This window comes from Paroedura picta, chromosome 2 (assembly GCF_049243985.1).
Source record: "Paroedura picta isolate Pp20150507F chromosome 2, Ppicta_v3.0, whole genome shotgun sequence".
NCBI lineage: Eukaryota > Metazoa > Chordata > Lepidosauria > Squamata > Gekkonidae > Paroedura > Paroedura picta.
The window spans coordinates 179,755,938-179,770,998 of record NC_135370.1 but is presented as its reverse complement, the minus strand read 5'-3'; the positions used below and the strand labels follow the sequence as shown (position 1 = coordinate 179,770,998).

The window sequence follows — 15,061 nt, the reverse complement described above, 5'->3', positions numbered from 1 at the left end:
AGGAGGAAACACAGTTTTAAATCTGACGCCCGCATTCTGGATCACATTCCAAAAATGTAAATACACGCGCAAGCATGCGGGCACATATTTTGATGGATACAATTACAAGACGGCCGTTCTCCCCCCACCACCACTACCCCCCAAAGAGATGCTTCCAAGGCCTACCTGGCACGCCCTCTGCTGCCAAGAGGGTGCAACAGCAAGCCGTGACGACTCCGAATTAAAAATTGGCACCTTCTTTCTGCATCTGCTAGAGGAATGCCAAGCGTGAAATCTGGAGTAGCAGGTTTAATATTTGATCCAGCCAAAAAAATTTCGCTACAAGGACTTACCTATGGAAGGGGGGGGGTTTTGGGGGGGGGGGAGGGTCCGAGCTCAAAAAGCTGTCACCAAAGTAAAATTTGTGGCAGGAATAATTTCATGGCTGTGCGGGGGGAAAAAGTGCTTTAATTTCCCATTTGGTACAAATAATTACTTAGCATAATGCCACTTAAAATGTGCTCCCTTATCGCAAAAACGCCGACGGTGCGCTTTACCCTCCCCCTCCAGGAAAAAAAAAACAGACCCATAACTTGAGAAAGAATTAGGGTATCGCAGGAGGGGGGGGGTCTACGCGGGTCTGCTTCTGCTTGGGTCAAAATGGTTGCTCACTGATGCACGCAGAGTCGCAGGCGGTTCGCGCATCACTCGATGGGTTAAGGGAAACTTTCACATCATGCGCGACTTGAGATGCATAGACCTCTGCATCGCGTGTTTCATGCGCAGCTGGCAACTGCAGGTGATCAAAAGGAACATTGCATGCGCTGGTACGTCTGGAAGTTCACCACATGACTGATGTTGAATTGTGTGTAGGCAAGCATACATTTTAAAACGAGACGTAATTTTTAAAAAGTGGCCTATCAAACGGAGGCGTTGCCCGAAATGCTGACGAGTTACTGTTAAGAGTGATGCTTGACCTCAATCTGTGGTGTGTGGCAGCCATTTTGTGTTTGGCAGGGCAGCCATTTTGTAGCCGCGTCCTGCATTGTGCCTCGGAATTCCTGCAGGTTCAAAAAAAAATTGGGCACCCCTGTTCTAGGGGTTACTGGCACCAGTGGTAAACACCGCATGGGATATAACAAAGATATATCATCCCCCCTTGCCCCCCCATCAGACTGTCTAAATACTCACAGTTCCTAAAGAGCAGGGGTAGTCAAACTGCGGCCCTCCAGATGTCCATGGACTACAATTCCCAGAAGCCCCCTGCCAGCATTCGCTAGCAGGGGGCTCCTGGGAATTGTAGTCCATGGACATCTGGAGGGCCGCAGTTTGACTACCCCTGCTAAAGAGCCTGTGTTCACCACAAACCAACCCTGGGCCAAGAGGCAACATAGCTGAACACCCGTCTCCATTCTCCCAGGTCAGCTACGGCCACTAAAACCCTCTCTTTGATATTTCTCCTGTGTACAGGTTGAGAGTTTTTGTCATAACAGAAGTAGTGTGGTTATTTACACCCTACTTTTCTCTACCCGGAGGAGTCTCAAAGGGGCTTACAGTCACCTTCCCTTCCTCTCCCCACAACAGACACCCTGTGAGGTGGGTGAGGCTGAGAGAGCCCTGAGATTACTGAAGAAGAAGAAGAAGAAGAAGAAGAAGAAGAAGAAGAAGAGTTGGTTCTTAGATGCCGCTTTTCTCTACCCGAAGGAGTCTCAAAGCGGCTTCCAGTCACCTTCCCTTTCCTCTCCCCACAACAGACACCCTGTGAGGGGGACGGGAGGCTGACAGAGCCCTGAGATTATTGAAGAAGAAGAAGAAGAAGAAGAAGAAGAAGAATTGGTTCTTAGATGCCATTTTTCTCTACCCGAAGGAGTCTCAAAGCAGCTTACAATCCCCTTCCCTTTCCTCTCCCCACAACAGACACCCTGTGAGGGAGGTGGGGCTGAGAGAGCCCTGACAGGATTGCTCGGTCAGAACAGCTCTAACAGGACTGTGAGTGGCCCAAGATCACCCACCCATGGGGAGGAGTGGGAAATTGAACCCGGCTAACCAGATTTGAAGCTGCCACTCTTAACCATGATACTGTAGACCCCACTTCTGCAAAAACCAGGGCCACCAACACAAACACATGAAAATGCCTTATAGTTAATCAGACCCTTGGTCTTTCGAAGTCAGCCTTGTGCACTCAGACTGTCAGTGGCTCTCCAAGGTCTCAGACTTTCATCCCCACCTGCCAGGTCTCTTCATTGGAAATAAGGAGGATCAAACCTGGGACCTTCTGCATGTCAGGCAGGTGCTCTACCACTGAGCCATGGCCTACCCCCTTCTCCTCACTACCCTAAGCAATGAAAATAGATCAAGATGGGTGGCCATGTGAGTCTGTTCCTAGCAGTGGAAAAGAGCAGGAGTCCAAGAACACCTTCAAGACTAACAAAATTGGGGAGAGGCTTTTGGGAGTCACCGTTCACTTCTTCAGACAGCCAAGCCGTTTTCGTCTGTCTGCAGCAGTAGAAAAACAAACAAAAAACAAGAGCCTAGCAGCACAGGATCGTAGAACTGTAGAGTTGGAAGGGGACATAGAGGCCATCTAGTCCAACCCCCTGCTTAAAGCAAAATCAGCCTAGAGCATCCATAAGTCGCTTCTTGAAGACCGCCAGTGAGGGGGAGCTCACCTCCTTCTGAAGCAGTCGCTTCCACTACTGTACTGTGAAAAAATGTTCTCCTGTTATCTAGCCAGTAACATTTCTGATGCCAACTGGATCCTCTCCCCGCCCTCCAAGTGGCAGCCTTTCTAATCAGGTCCCTTCTCAACCTCCTCTTCTCCAGGCTGAACATTCACCTTCTGCTGATGCCCTGGGGAATGCAGGAATAGTGCCAGCATGGTGTAGTGCTTAAGAGTGGAGAACCAGGTTTGATTCCCCACTCCTCCACAGGCAGTGAGCTGGGTGACCCTGGGCTAGTCCCCAGTTCTCTCAGAGTTCTCTCAGTCCCACCTACCTCACAGGTTGCCTGTTGGGCAGAGAGGAAGGTGATTATAAGCTGCTTTGAGATTCCTCGAGGTAGTAAAAATCAGGAAACAAAACCCCAACTCTTCTTCTACTACTACAGAGGATGGAACCCCATGTGTTTTGTTACCACTGGTGCTACAATGATCCCCTTCTGGAATTCCGCTATCACAGTGATGCCGTATCCAGTGCTGTATGTTTCCAACCTCATCGCTTTTGGCTTCATAACAACATGCTAGCGTCCTCTGCCTTTCGGTGCATCATCAGAAACCTGATTTATTTCTCCTTTCCTTGGTAGCTTCTGGACCGACACAGAGGTCGCCCCTTCTCTGCCCTTATAGTTGATGTGCAGGGTTCATGACTACACGGATCCTCCCCAGAACTACCCCTCCTCCACGGGGTAGGGGTAAAGCGGCGTCAAGGCTCAGCCGACTCATGGCGACCCCTAGGCAGGAGACGTTCAGAGGTGGTTCGCCATTGCCTGCTGCTGCATAGCAACCCCGGACTTCTTGGGTGGTTTTCCATCCGAGTAACAACTAGGCCAACTGAACATAGCGTCTGAGATCTGATGAAATTGGGGTAGCCTGGACCACCTCCTTCCAACACGAACAGTAGATTGAGAGCCAGGTGAATACCACCAAGAGCCTCCAGGGAGCGCGGTATATAAGTATGAGAAAGAAAGAAAGAAAGAAAGAAAGAAAGAAAGAAAGAAAGAAAGAAAGAAAGAAAGAAAGAAAGAAAGAAAGGAAGGAAGGAAGGAAGGAAGGAAGGAAGGAAGGAAGGAAGGAAGGAAGGAAGGAAGGAGATGGGACACACAGGAAGGAAGGAAGGAAGGAAGGAAGGAAGGAAGGAAGGAAGGAAGGAAGGAAGGAAGGAAGGAAGGAAGGAAGGAAGGAAGGAAGGAAGGAAGGAAGGAAGGAAGGAAGGAAGGAATCGGGTGGAGTAAGACTTAAGGTGCCATTTCAGTCTCTAAGAACAGAACCGAGTTGGACAACAGAATGGAAAGCAGTACCCCCCCCCCCTCCCCAGTGCCTTCTTCTCTGATGATTATGCATCACACGCGATACAGGGAGGTAGAGGCGCTCCGGAGAACCCTGCAAGGCCTGGATGCATTTGAACGTGGGGGATGCTGTTGTATTTAGGGATGCTACCAGATTTTCACGGTCCCATTTCAACTAAAAAATAATATATATATATATATATCCCAGTTATTGTTTCCTCCCTCCTTTTGTGCTATTTTTATACGGCTTTGTTTATTATGAAGAAGTTACAAAATGATGCTAATGCGAAATGACATTTAACAAGTGACAGCAGAAAATTCGCTGGGACACACAGGCCCGACAGAAGAAATTGAGCCCCATTAATAAATTGTGTGTGTGCTATGCGCGGTTTGGAGAAACGTGTTTTTTCCTTGGGAGGTTTGAATTGGACAAAAACCTTCACTCTGAGTTTTGAAAGGTTTTGTGCGTGTGTGTGTGTGTGTGTGTATGTCTCTGTGTGTCCCAGTCTCTGGGCAGACTACAGGCAGGAAGGATAGAAAATCGCTTTGCAGATTAATTTCACCCCATCTTCATACAAATGCTAATAGGTCTAGAAAAAGAGGTGGCCAAACTCTCCATTCTCCTCACCTCCTCCTCTAAGGAAACACTTGCAGGAATTAAATACAAGACGGACACATTTCTGGAGACTTCAGGCAAAGCTGCCTTGATCTGGCCTGACTGGGTCAGTAGGAGAAGAAAGCGGTGATAAACCTCCTGGAAGCAAGGAAGGAAGAGTCTTTGGTGCTGAGTCCATCAGAGCAGACCGAACTCTTAACTGAGGTCTAGACAAGGGGATCTGATAACCATCTGCAAGGATTTAAAAGGTTGCCATATGGAGGATGGAGCAGAGTTGTTCTCTCTTGCCCCGAAGTGACGGACCAGAACCAATGGGATGAAATTAATTCAAAAGAAATTCCGTCTCAACATATGGAAGGAGTTCCTGACAGTTAGAGTGGTTTCTCAGTGGAAGAGGCTTCCTTGAGAGGTGGTGGGTTCTCCATCTTTGGAGATATTTAAGCAGACGCTGGAGAGCCATCTGACGGAGAGGCTGATTCTGTGTAGGTTCAAGGGGGTGGCAGGTGACAGTGGATGAGCGAGAGGGTTGGGAGTGTCCTGCACAGTGCAGGGGGTTGGACTAGATGACCCAGGAGGTCCCTTCCAACTCTATGATTCTATGATTCTAAGGCAGCCATTCACCATGCACTGGCCGGAAGAACAGAAGGAACCTGCAAGGTAACGGAAACTCTGTAGTGATCTAGAACATCCTAAGCCAGCCTTTCTCAACTTCTTTACCGTTGAGAAACCCCTGAAACATTCAGGCTTCAAGAAACCCTAGGAGTGGGGTGATCGTGCAGAACATGGTTAGAAAGCATAGCTGTGTACATGTCCAAGATTCCCTTCCTGCCCCCTCCAGACCTATTTTAGGAAAGGGGTGGGTGGGTTGACAATACCATATATGGTCATATCGTCTGCTAAATGCTTAACAAAAAATTTAAAAAATATAAAAATTAATTCACTCCCACCCATTCAGGAAACCCTTCCAGTGCCATCAAGAAACCCCCAGATTTCAGGAAACCCTGGTTGAGAAAGTCTGTCCTCAGCTAAGGAGCCTGTCCCATATTTTAACATCTGATACGGTAATACATGGAGAGAAGAGGAATTGTGTTCTACCCATTTTATTTGAAGCCCTTGCTCAGTCTGGTGCTGTGCTAAAAGTACGCTTGTGAACATTCTTTTTTAATAAATACTTTTATCATTTTTGATGCTGGTAGAGGGTCTCCACATAGACCCTCACCATCTTATACACACGATTTTAAAAGGACAGCCAGGAGGAGGGCAGAGAGTTAGAATCATAGAACCATAGAGTTGGAAGGGGCCATACAGCCCATAGAATCATAGAATCATAGAGTTGGAAGGGGCCACACAGGCCATAGAATCATAGAGTTGGGCCATACAGGCCATAGAATCATAGAGTTGGGCCATACAGGCCATAGAATCATAGAATCATAGAGTTGGAAGGGGCCATACAGGCCGTAGAATCATAGAATCATAGCGTTGGAAGGGGCCATACAGGCCATAGAATCATAGAATCATAGAGTTGGAAGGGGCCATACAGGCCATAGAATCATAGAACCATAGAGTTGGAAGGGTCCCTAGAGGCCATCTAGTCCAACCCCCTGCTCAACGCAGGATCAGCCCAAAGCATCCTAAAGCATCCAAGAAAAGTGTGTCTCCAACCTTTGCTTGAAGACTGCCAGTGAGGGGGAGCTCACCACCTTAGGCAGTTGGCGAGTGGCTAGTCCTCCAAACGCACACGAAACAGTGGTGAGAGCCAGTGGGGTGTATTGGTTAAGAGCAGCAGCTTTTGACCTGGCGAGCCAGGTTTGATTTCCCCGCTCCTCCCCATGTAGCCATCTGGGTGACCTTGGGCTCGCCACAGTTCTGACAGAGGTTCCTCTTGCAGAGCAGTTCTGCCACAGCTCGCTCAGGCCTGCCCCCCTCCCTCACAGGGTGCCTGTTGCGGGGAGAGGAAGGGAAGGTGATCGTAAGCTGCTTGGGGACATCTTCAGACAGTGAAAAACTCTTTCCCTTCTAAACAGTCCCCAATTGTGAGCAGGTGGGAGACAAAGAGGCATAGCCTCAGAACTTCTCAGGGCAGGTGGGCGTCCTGACCCTCTCAGCAGGCAATTCCTCACAAAGATCAGGTAGTGGCAGAAGCTAACCCAAGAACCAGGGGGGAATGTCTCTCCAAGTGTTGGGAAAACCTCAGGTATGTGGTCCCCAACCTGCATAAGGCCTTAAAGGTTAAAACCAAAACCTTGAACCGGATCCGGGCAGCAACTGGCAGCTGACCAAGCAGTGATATCAGGGCTCTTCTTCTTCTTCTAAAAAACATAGCAAACAAAGCGATAAAACAACTCAGTCCCCCCACCCAGAAATCCAATAACCCACTACAAGGGAAGGAGAGGGAGACCCTAGCTGGCAACAATCCAGGTGCTAACACCAGCCCTGAGGAAGGGGGGTCATGATCTTCTTCACTGTCCAGGCCTCAACCATAGACCTGGCGGAAGAGCTCCATTTTGCAGGCCCTGCAGAAAGCTCCTGCAGGGCCTGCAGCTCACCCAAGAGCTCATTCCACTAGGTTGGGGCCAGGACCGAAAAAGCCCTGGCTCGGGTCAGGGCCAAGCGTGCCTTTCTAAGGCTGGGAATCACCAACAAGTCAGCACCCGCAGAGCGTAAAGCCCTGCAGGAGGCATAGGCTGACAAGCGATCCCTCAGATATGTGGGGCTTCACTCCTCTGTGCAAATTTAGGATTCCGCCTCCCCCCCCCCCCCACACAAGGCTTTAATTTCTTGCATTACATTCACACAGGATTGCATTCTGCCACTCTGCCAAGCTGGCAGCACCAGAGGAAGCCTCTTTGTGCCGGGGCTAGGCGCTGCAATTATATTTATTTATTTATTAGATTTTTATACCGCCCTCCCGCACGGCTCAGGACGGAGCGGTAGAACGCAAAGAACAGGTTTCAATGTTATAGGTGGGTCAGGTGTATATTAAAGGCACAAAGCACAAAAAACAATCTTCGAATGACCTAAATCCAACAGGGAAGAAAAGCAGACGGAACGGAAAGGACAACCAAGGCAATATTTTTGGAACACCACACACACACCCTGAAAAAGTAAATATTCACCCGTCTTTATTGCCTTCAGTGGTTCAGAAATCGCTTTAGACAATCTTGTTCCAGTTATGGGAGCGAACAACTTTCCTTCCGTTTGACAAATAAAGGAAAACAATGTTTTCCGTGTTATTCTGCCGCGGTTCCGCGGAAAGCGGGCGAAGCTCCGGAGGCGAAAAAGGTTTTATCATGGTGGAAATTTCGCACAAAGCCTTCCAGCCCGCTTCAACTTGATCCATTAGGATAGATTCAAATGGGTCGCCGTGTCGGTCTGAAGGAGCACGACAAAATCAGAGTCCAGTAACACCTTGAAGACCAACAAAGTTTTATTTGAGGGCAAGGACTCGTCCTCAGACTAAGAACTCTGATTTCATCCATTATTTAGAGCAGGGGTAGTCAACCTGTGGTCCTCCAGATGTCCGTGGACTACAATTCCCATGAGCCCCTGCCAGCAAACGCTGGCAGGGGATCATGGGAATTGTAGTCCATGGACATCTGGAGGACCACAGGTTGACTAATCCTGATTTAGAGGACATCTCAAAAAGTAATACTGTTTACTAAAATGTCCGTAGCTCAGAGGCAGGAGGGGAATGAACATCTGAACATGCGAACCTGCCGTATGTGGGTGAGTCAAGCCATTAGGTCAGTATTGCCTGCTCTGATCGGCAGGGGCCTTCCAGGGCTACGGGTCGAGGTCTTCCACAATGCCCGTTGCTTGATCCTTTTTAAAGAAGATGCCAGGGACTGAACTGGGGGGGGGGGAGGGCAGTTCAGCAAAAAGTAAAAAACGGGAGCACACCGCAGAGTAATTTCCAATGCAGTCAAGGGGCACTGAAGACACACTTACTTGCGAGTAAGCCTGACTGCAACTCGTTGAGCCACTGGGGAAGAACGCCAGAGGCGCCGGTTGTTTTGAGGAGTATGCGACTTTGAAGGCAAACTTTTTAAACGCTTTACTGAATCTGGCATTTTTTTTTGACGCACTATTAAAGCCTCCGTGAGCTCCTCCCTCTCTCTTTGAGGAGGGGGGGAAAAATGCTTTTGTGTTTGGAATAAGGGGTTAAAAAACCTTCTCTTTTTTTCCCCCTTCTGGGGTCCCTTCCCAGGGAGAAGTTACTTTCAAGTCAGCGAAAGTCCTTGGCCCGTGATTAAAAGTCTTTGCCAATTAGGCCTCAACAGCTCCCATTCATTCTCCCCCTTTCCCTTCCCGTTCAAGACAAGGAGGACACTAATAAGACCTGTGATAAAAGGGCAAAAGGCACCCGAGACAGCCAAAGAGAGGATTAATCAGCCTTCTCGGGTTTCCCCCGTCTCCCTAACAGCTGAACTGTTACATCTATTGATGCTCTTCAAAAGGCCCCGCTTGGAAACTTACAGACTTCAGCGGGCATCTTCAAACCACGGGGAACGGGAGGGAAGGGGTGCCCCCCCTTCCCCCTGATCCGGGGTCACGCCAAAACCAACAAAGACCCACTGCTCAGGTAATCAAACATCAACGCCTCTTCCCTGCCGCACAACCACCTTCTTGATGCCTCGCCCCAGTGGCTGACAAGGGGCAAATTCAGACTGGGATTGTGTCGCCGGGACTCCGGCGCAGTCTCCTCGGGTACCCCTTGCCTTGAAGGACCTCGGCGACTGGCGCGTCACTCAAAAAAAACCTCCCCTGCTCCGGTCCTTAACGGCTTATGACATCACAAAAGGACACTCCAAAACAGATGCCTACACGGCATCCTGCCGTACTTTTAAAAGAGAATTAGGGGTTTTAATTATGGCCGTGGTCTGAAAAGGAGGTCGGGTGAGGAGGTTTACAGGAGGTCTTTGATCAAGGGCCTTGGCTAGGACAATGGTGCGGAACTCTGACTGCTCCTGGTAGGGGAAGGGGGCCTGCTTTTCTCTCTCTCTTTCTCCCCCTGAATAGCTCACCAATGATCTTTGAATGCGGGCAAGTTCTGAAACCCTCCCTCTTCATTAAGGGGACATTTCTATACAGGGTCCAATAGAGCACTTGGGAGTCTCAGGGCAGCACAATTGGAAAAAGGGGGAAGAGACAATCTCTACAGACTCCGGGCTCCTACTTAGGAAGTGCTGAAGGACCCTGAGTGACTTAATTCATTAAAACAGGTTGCTATTAATTAACTGTTATAATCGAATAAAGAGCCATTATTTGCATTTCTTAAAAGTTGTTCCCTTTCGTTCGCGCGCAGAAAGGATTCTAGCAACAGGGGGAAAAAAATTGAATTTTTCAAAGGGGGGGGGGAGCATTAAAAAAAAGAGAGAGTGAGGGAATGAGGAGACAAAGAGGTGGGGGGGTGAACCAATCCCCCCTCCCCACCTCCTCCAAATTCTCCTTTTCAAGACCAAGGCAGCATGAGCCTGCGGCTAATTACAAGGACCGAATCGGCAAAGAGAACAAACCGGGAGGTGAAAAACACCAATAGGAAAGTAATTAGGAAAATGCAAAACGTTGTTTACTTGGCGACCGGTTTGTGCAACTGAGACCAATGGAACGGCATGGGGCTTCCCCTCCCTGCTTGTTTGATAAACGTCGCAAGGCCAGCGCTCGAAGAGGGCGACCAAAATTAAATTCCTGCCAGTTGGCGCCTTGCGGAATCCCTTGCTTTGCCTCCAAGTTCCAAAGGGGTCCATTTAGCCAAAGCCGTTCCGAAAGGAATTAGCAGGCCTCAGTCTGGAAATTGTGCACCGTGGACGGACTTCGCTGTGTGAGTGTCGCGTGGCGATTTTATGAAACAAGACTCAGGGGCTCCTGAACGGATTTTGCACTTGGCGAAATTTCGGGACCCGTTTTATCAAAAGACTAGTAAAAAAGCCCATTGTATGAAGAAGACAATGGGCGCTAGCAGGTGGGGACCAGAGCGAGCGGCAGGCGAGGGACAGAGCGAGGGACAGGCTACCTGAAAGAGGAGGCGGGAGTCCCAGGTGTGGTGCGCTGGGCTGTGGCGGCTCCTCTGCATTTTTTTGTTCTTCTGCGGCTTTCCCGGCGGCTCCATTGTGTTCTGGGGCCATGAGGGCAGGGAGCACCCAGCAGCTGTGCTGTGGGCGGCTGCCGGGGCTCCCAGGGCGCCGGCTTGAAGCTGCGAAAGGCTCCTCCAGGGTTTTTTTTCTGCTGGCTCTCGGCTTGGAGCTGCGAAAGGCTCCTCCAGGGTTTTTTTTCTGCTGGCTCTCGGCTTGGAGCTGCGAAAGGCTCCTACAGGGTTTTTTTTCTGCTGGCTCTCGGCTTGGGGCTGCGAAAGGCTCCTACAGGGTTTTTTTTCTGCTGGCTCTCGGCTTGGAGCTGCGAAAGGCTCCTACAGGATTTTTTTTTCTGCTGGCTCTCGGCTTGGGGCTGCGAAAGGCTCCTACAGGGTTTTTTTTTCTGCTGGCTCTCGGCTTGGGGCTGCGAAAGGCTCCTACAGGGTTAATGTTTTTCTGCTGGCTCTTGTGGGCGTGCCGGCTTGGAGCTGCGAAAGGCTCCTACAGGGTTTTTTTTCAGCTGGCTCTCGGCTTGGGGCTGCGAAAGGCTCCTACAGGGTTTTTTTTTCTGCTGGCTCTCGGCTTGGGCCTGCGAAAGGCTCCTACAGGGTTAATGTTTTTCTGCTGGCTCTCGTGGGCGTGCCGGCTTGGAGCTGCGAAAGGCTCCTACAGGGGTGTTTTTTTTTTCTCTTCAGCTTCTCGCCGGCTGGAGTCTCGTCAGGCCGGGAGCAACTGTGAGCCGCGCTGCGCGCGGCTCGCAGTTGCTGGGGCTGGGAATCGGAGGGACCAATCGGCAGACGCTTCGCGCCTGCCAATTGGTCCCTCCGATTGTCTGTCGTGAGGAAGGGTCCAATTCGGACCCTTCCTCATCACGGACAGAGCCCTCCTCAAGGCCCCTTAACCATTTATTTAGTCCGTGGCGCCCGCGGCGCCACGGGCGGTTTAAAGATGTGGGGGGGGGGGGCTGTTCTCACAGGCATTCTCATGTACAAAAGCAAACTCAGGGTAACGGGTGCCCTCCACAAAATGTTTCTTGTTGTTGTTGTTAGGTGCGAATTCGTGTCCGACCCATCGCGACCCCATGGACAATGAGCCTCCAGGCCTTCCTGTCCTCTACCATTCCCCGGAGTCCATTTAAGCTCGCACCAACTGCTTCAGTGACTCCATCCAGCCACCTCGTCCTTGATAAATGATTCTTGTCTTCACTCAAATCAAGCCAGGTTGGTAGGGATGCGAGTCCAAATTTCATACTGTCTCGTTGGCCAAGTTGTATCAGTATCAGAGAGCCAGTTTGGTGTACTGGGTAGGAGTACAGACTTCTAATCTGGCGAGCCGGGTTCGATTCTGCGCTCCCCCACATGCAGCCAGCTGGGTGACCTTGGGCTCACCACGGCACTGATAAAACTGTTCTGACCGAGCAGGAATATCAGGGCTCTCTCAGCCTCACCCACCCCACAGGGTGTCTGTTGTGGGGAGAGGAATGGGAAGGCGACTGTAAGCCGCTTTGAGCCTCCTTCGGGTAGAGAAAAGCAGCATATAAGAACATAAGAACCAACTCTTCTTTTGAAAATCACCGCTTGTTCAATCTCAAGGGTCTCTTAAGGGCTTACCGGGCTGGAGTCTAACTGTTCAACTGCATGCCAACACATGGTGGCTAAGGAACCTCCAAAGCCAGAGGCACTGAGACTCTGAATCCCAGAGCCAGGAGGCAACAACAGGGGAAAGCCTCACCTTCCAGAGGAACTGGCTGGCCCCTGTGTGAGACAGGAGGCTGGACTGGATGGACCCCTGGTCTGACCCAGCAGGGCTCTCCTGACGTCCTTAGGAAGGCCTCGGCCTCTCTGCCCTGTTGCTGGCCCTCCAGAGGAACTGGCTGGCCCCTGTGTGAGACTGGAGGCTGGACTGGATGGACCCCTGGTCTGACCCAGCAGGGCTCTGCTGATGTCCTTAGGAAGGCCTCGGCCTCTCTGCCCTGTTGCTGGCCCTCCAGAGGAACTGGCTGGCCCCTGTGTGAGACAGGAGGCTGGACTGGATGGACCCCTGGTCTGACCCAGCAGGGCTCTCCTGATGTCCTTAGGAAGGCCGCGGCCTCTCTGCCCTGTTGCTGGCCCTCTAGAGGAACTGGCTGGCCCCTGTGTGAGACTGGAGGCTGGACTGGATGGACCCCTGGTCTGACCCAGCAGGGCTCTCCTGATGTCCTTAGGAAGGCCGCGGCCTCTCTGCCCTGTTGCTGGCCCTCCAGAGGAACTGGTTGGCCCCTGTGTGAGACAGGAGGCTGGACTGGATGGACCCCTGGTCTGACCCAGCAGGGCTCTCCTGATGTTCTTAGGAAGGCCTCGGCCTCTCTGCCCTGTTGTTGGCCAAAACCAGAAAAAGAACACAACCCAACCTTAACAGTTAGGAACTCAGAAGTTGAGCTTTATTAATCAACACTTCACCTTATTTCAGAGCCTTAAGTAATTTCAGAGGGTAGCCGTGTTGGTCTGAAGCAGCACAACAAAACACAATCAGAGTCCAGTGGCACCTTTAAGACCAACAAGACCAGCACTCAAAAGCTCACGAATAAATCTTTGTTGGTCTTAAAACTGCCACTGGACTCTGATTTTGTTCAGTAATTTCACTCAGTCTCCTGCTGGCCCCCTAAGATCCTACTGCCCACCCCCATTATGTGGACCACTTGAAGGACCAGTGTCAGCTTGTAATACAGAACATCTGAACAAGTCAAAGGTATTTTTTGGCCTGACTGCACTGACAATTTGTCCACTTATCCATTCTCCCCCACTGAGCAAAAGGGACTTCCCTCCCCCAAAAGGGTAGTGTAAAAATGACTGACCCTAAGTCACCGGCACACTTCATGGTGGAGTAGGGATTCGATCAGGGATCTTTCAGGCACTCACCTGACGCTCTAAACCTGCCGTTCCCAACCTCTGTTTTGTCCATAGCCCTTTTAGGAGGTCTTCTCAGGTGTCTTGGCCCCCTGCAGCATGCAGTGACCAAGGCTAAGAAAGGCCTAAGCTATGAGTGAACTTATACTTTATGTACCTTGTCTTCTATATATCCGAGACGGATTTCTAGAACATTTGACCTAGAACATTTGACCTAGAACATTTGTCCCCTTGAATGCACACACGAAGGAACCGATAACATGAGTTTTTCTCCCCCTTGACGAAGGATGAGTTTTCTAGCATTTAATGGCATCATACGTGACAAAAAAGGATATTTCATCAATTCAGTTACCAGGACCCTCATAAAAGATTTGGGCTCCCCTTCTCGCATTTTTCATTTTGTGGCCCCCTTCAAATGTGCCAGGGTCCCACATGGCCCCCACGGGGAATGGCGGCTGTTCTAAACACTACAGCACACTAAATCTTCACAGTACTGGTTGGACGGAATTTTCCGGCACTTGACTATCAAGGGCGAATTTCAGCAGTTGAATTTTCTGCAGGAGGTTTGACTATTAGCCTTACTGAACATGTCTCCCTGTGAGTGTATCATAGAATCATAGAGTTGGAAGGGGCCATACAGGCCATCTAGTCCAACCCCCTGCTCAACGCAGGATCAGCCCTAAGCATCCTAAAGCATCCGAGAAAAGTGTGTATCCAACCTCTGCTTGAAGACTGCCAGTGAGGGGGAGCTCACCACCTCCTTAGGCAGCCTATTCCACTGCTGAACTAGAATCATAGAATCATAGAGTTGGAAGGGGTCCTACAGGCCATCTAGTCCAACCCCCTGCTCAACGCAGGATCAGCCCTATTTAAAAAAGGACACCATAGTTTACTCGTCCATCCTAACTCTTGAGGTCCGACTAGTAGATCATCAAAATATAATTTTGGCATTCTCAACTCCAAAGGTTCGTCCAAGAGCAGCTCCTGTCTGGCCGAAACCCTGTCAACCCTCCCGAATCTCGACGTATGGTCGGTCACAAAGTCAGTTTGGTCCGTGCTGCCTCTTGGTTCCTCTCTTCTTTTTCCTCAGGTCCCGAAGTTCTTTCTTCAGGTGCTTTACGGCTTCCAAAATGCTGTCTCGCTGGGGATCGTCGGCCGCCTTCTCCACATAAAGACGGAAGTGCTTGATGGTGTCCGACAGCAGTTCTTCCGGGTCCTCCTTCCCTTCCGGGTGGAGGCGCAACATTCTCTCACACACGATGGCGTAATTTTTATGCCAGTTCGCCGGGTGCGTTTCGTGCGCGCTCACGATTTCCTTGTACAGCTACAACGATCGAGAAAGATTCCGTTTGGGAGCCGTTTACGGAAGCATTTACGGACAACGAAAATGAAACAGGGGGGAAACTCAACGCTTGATGCACAAAATAACTGTATGCTGTTCAAAATTCCGGGAGGAAAGGGGTATATAGGAGGGGAGGGGAAGGGGGTACTGGAAGACAAATCTAAGA

General features: G+C 50.3%; 1 protein-coding gene across 4 annotated transcripts in view; it reads right to left on the bottom strand.

The window, feature by feature from the left end:
• Positions 1-15,061, bottom strand: part of TMEM260 (transmembrane protein 260) — a 135,551-nt gene that overhangs the window by 58,889 nt on the left and 61,601 nt on the right. For 3 of the 4 annotated variants that reach the window (XM_077323991.1, XM_077323989.1, XM_077323992.1), the window contains one exon: positions 13,813-14,877. The exons of the other annotated variant lie outside the window; for it this stretch is intronic. In XM_077323991.1, the coding sequence (XP_077180106.1) occupies positions 14,596-14,877 (282 nt within the window). In that variant the 3' untranslated portion in view covers positions 13,813-14,595. Of the gene's footprint in view, positions 1-13,812; positions 14,878-15,061 lie in introns of those variants that run through there. 4 annotated transcript variants of the gene reach the window in all.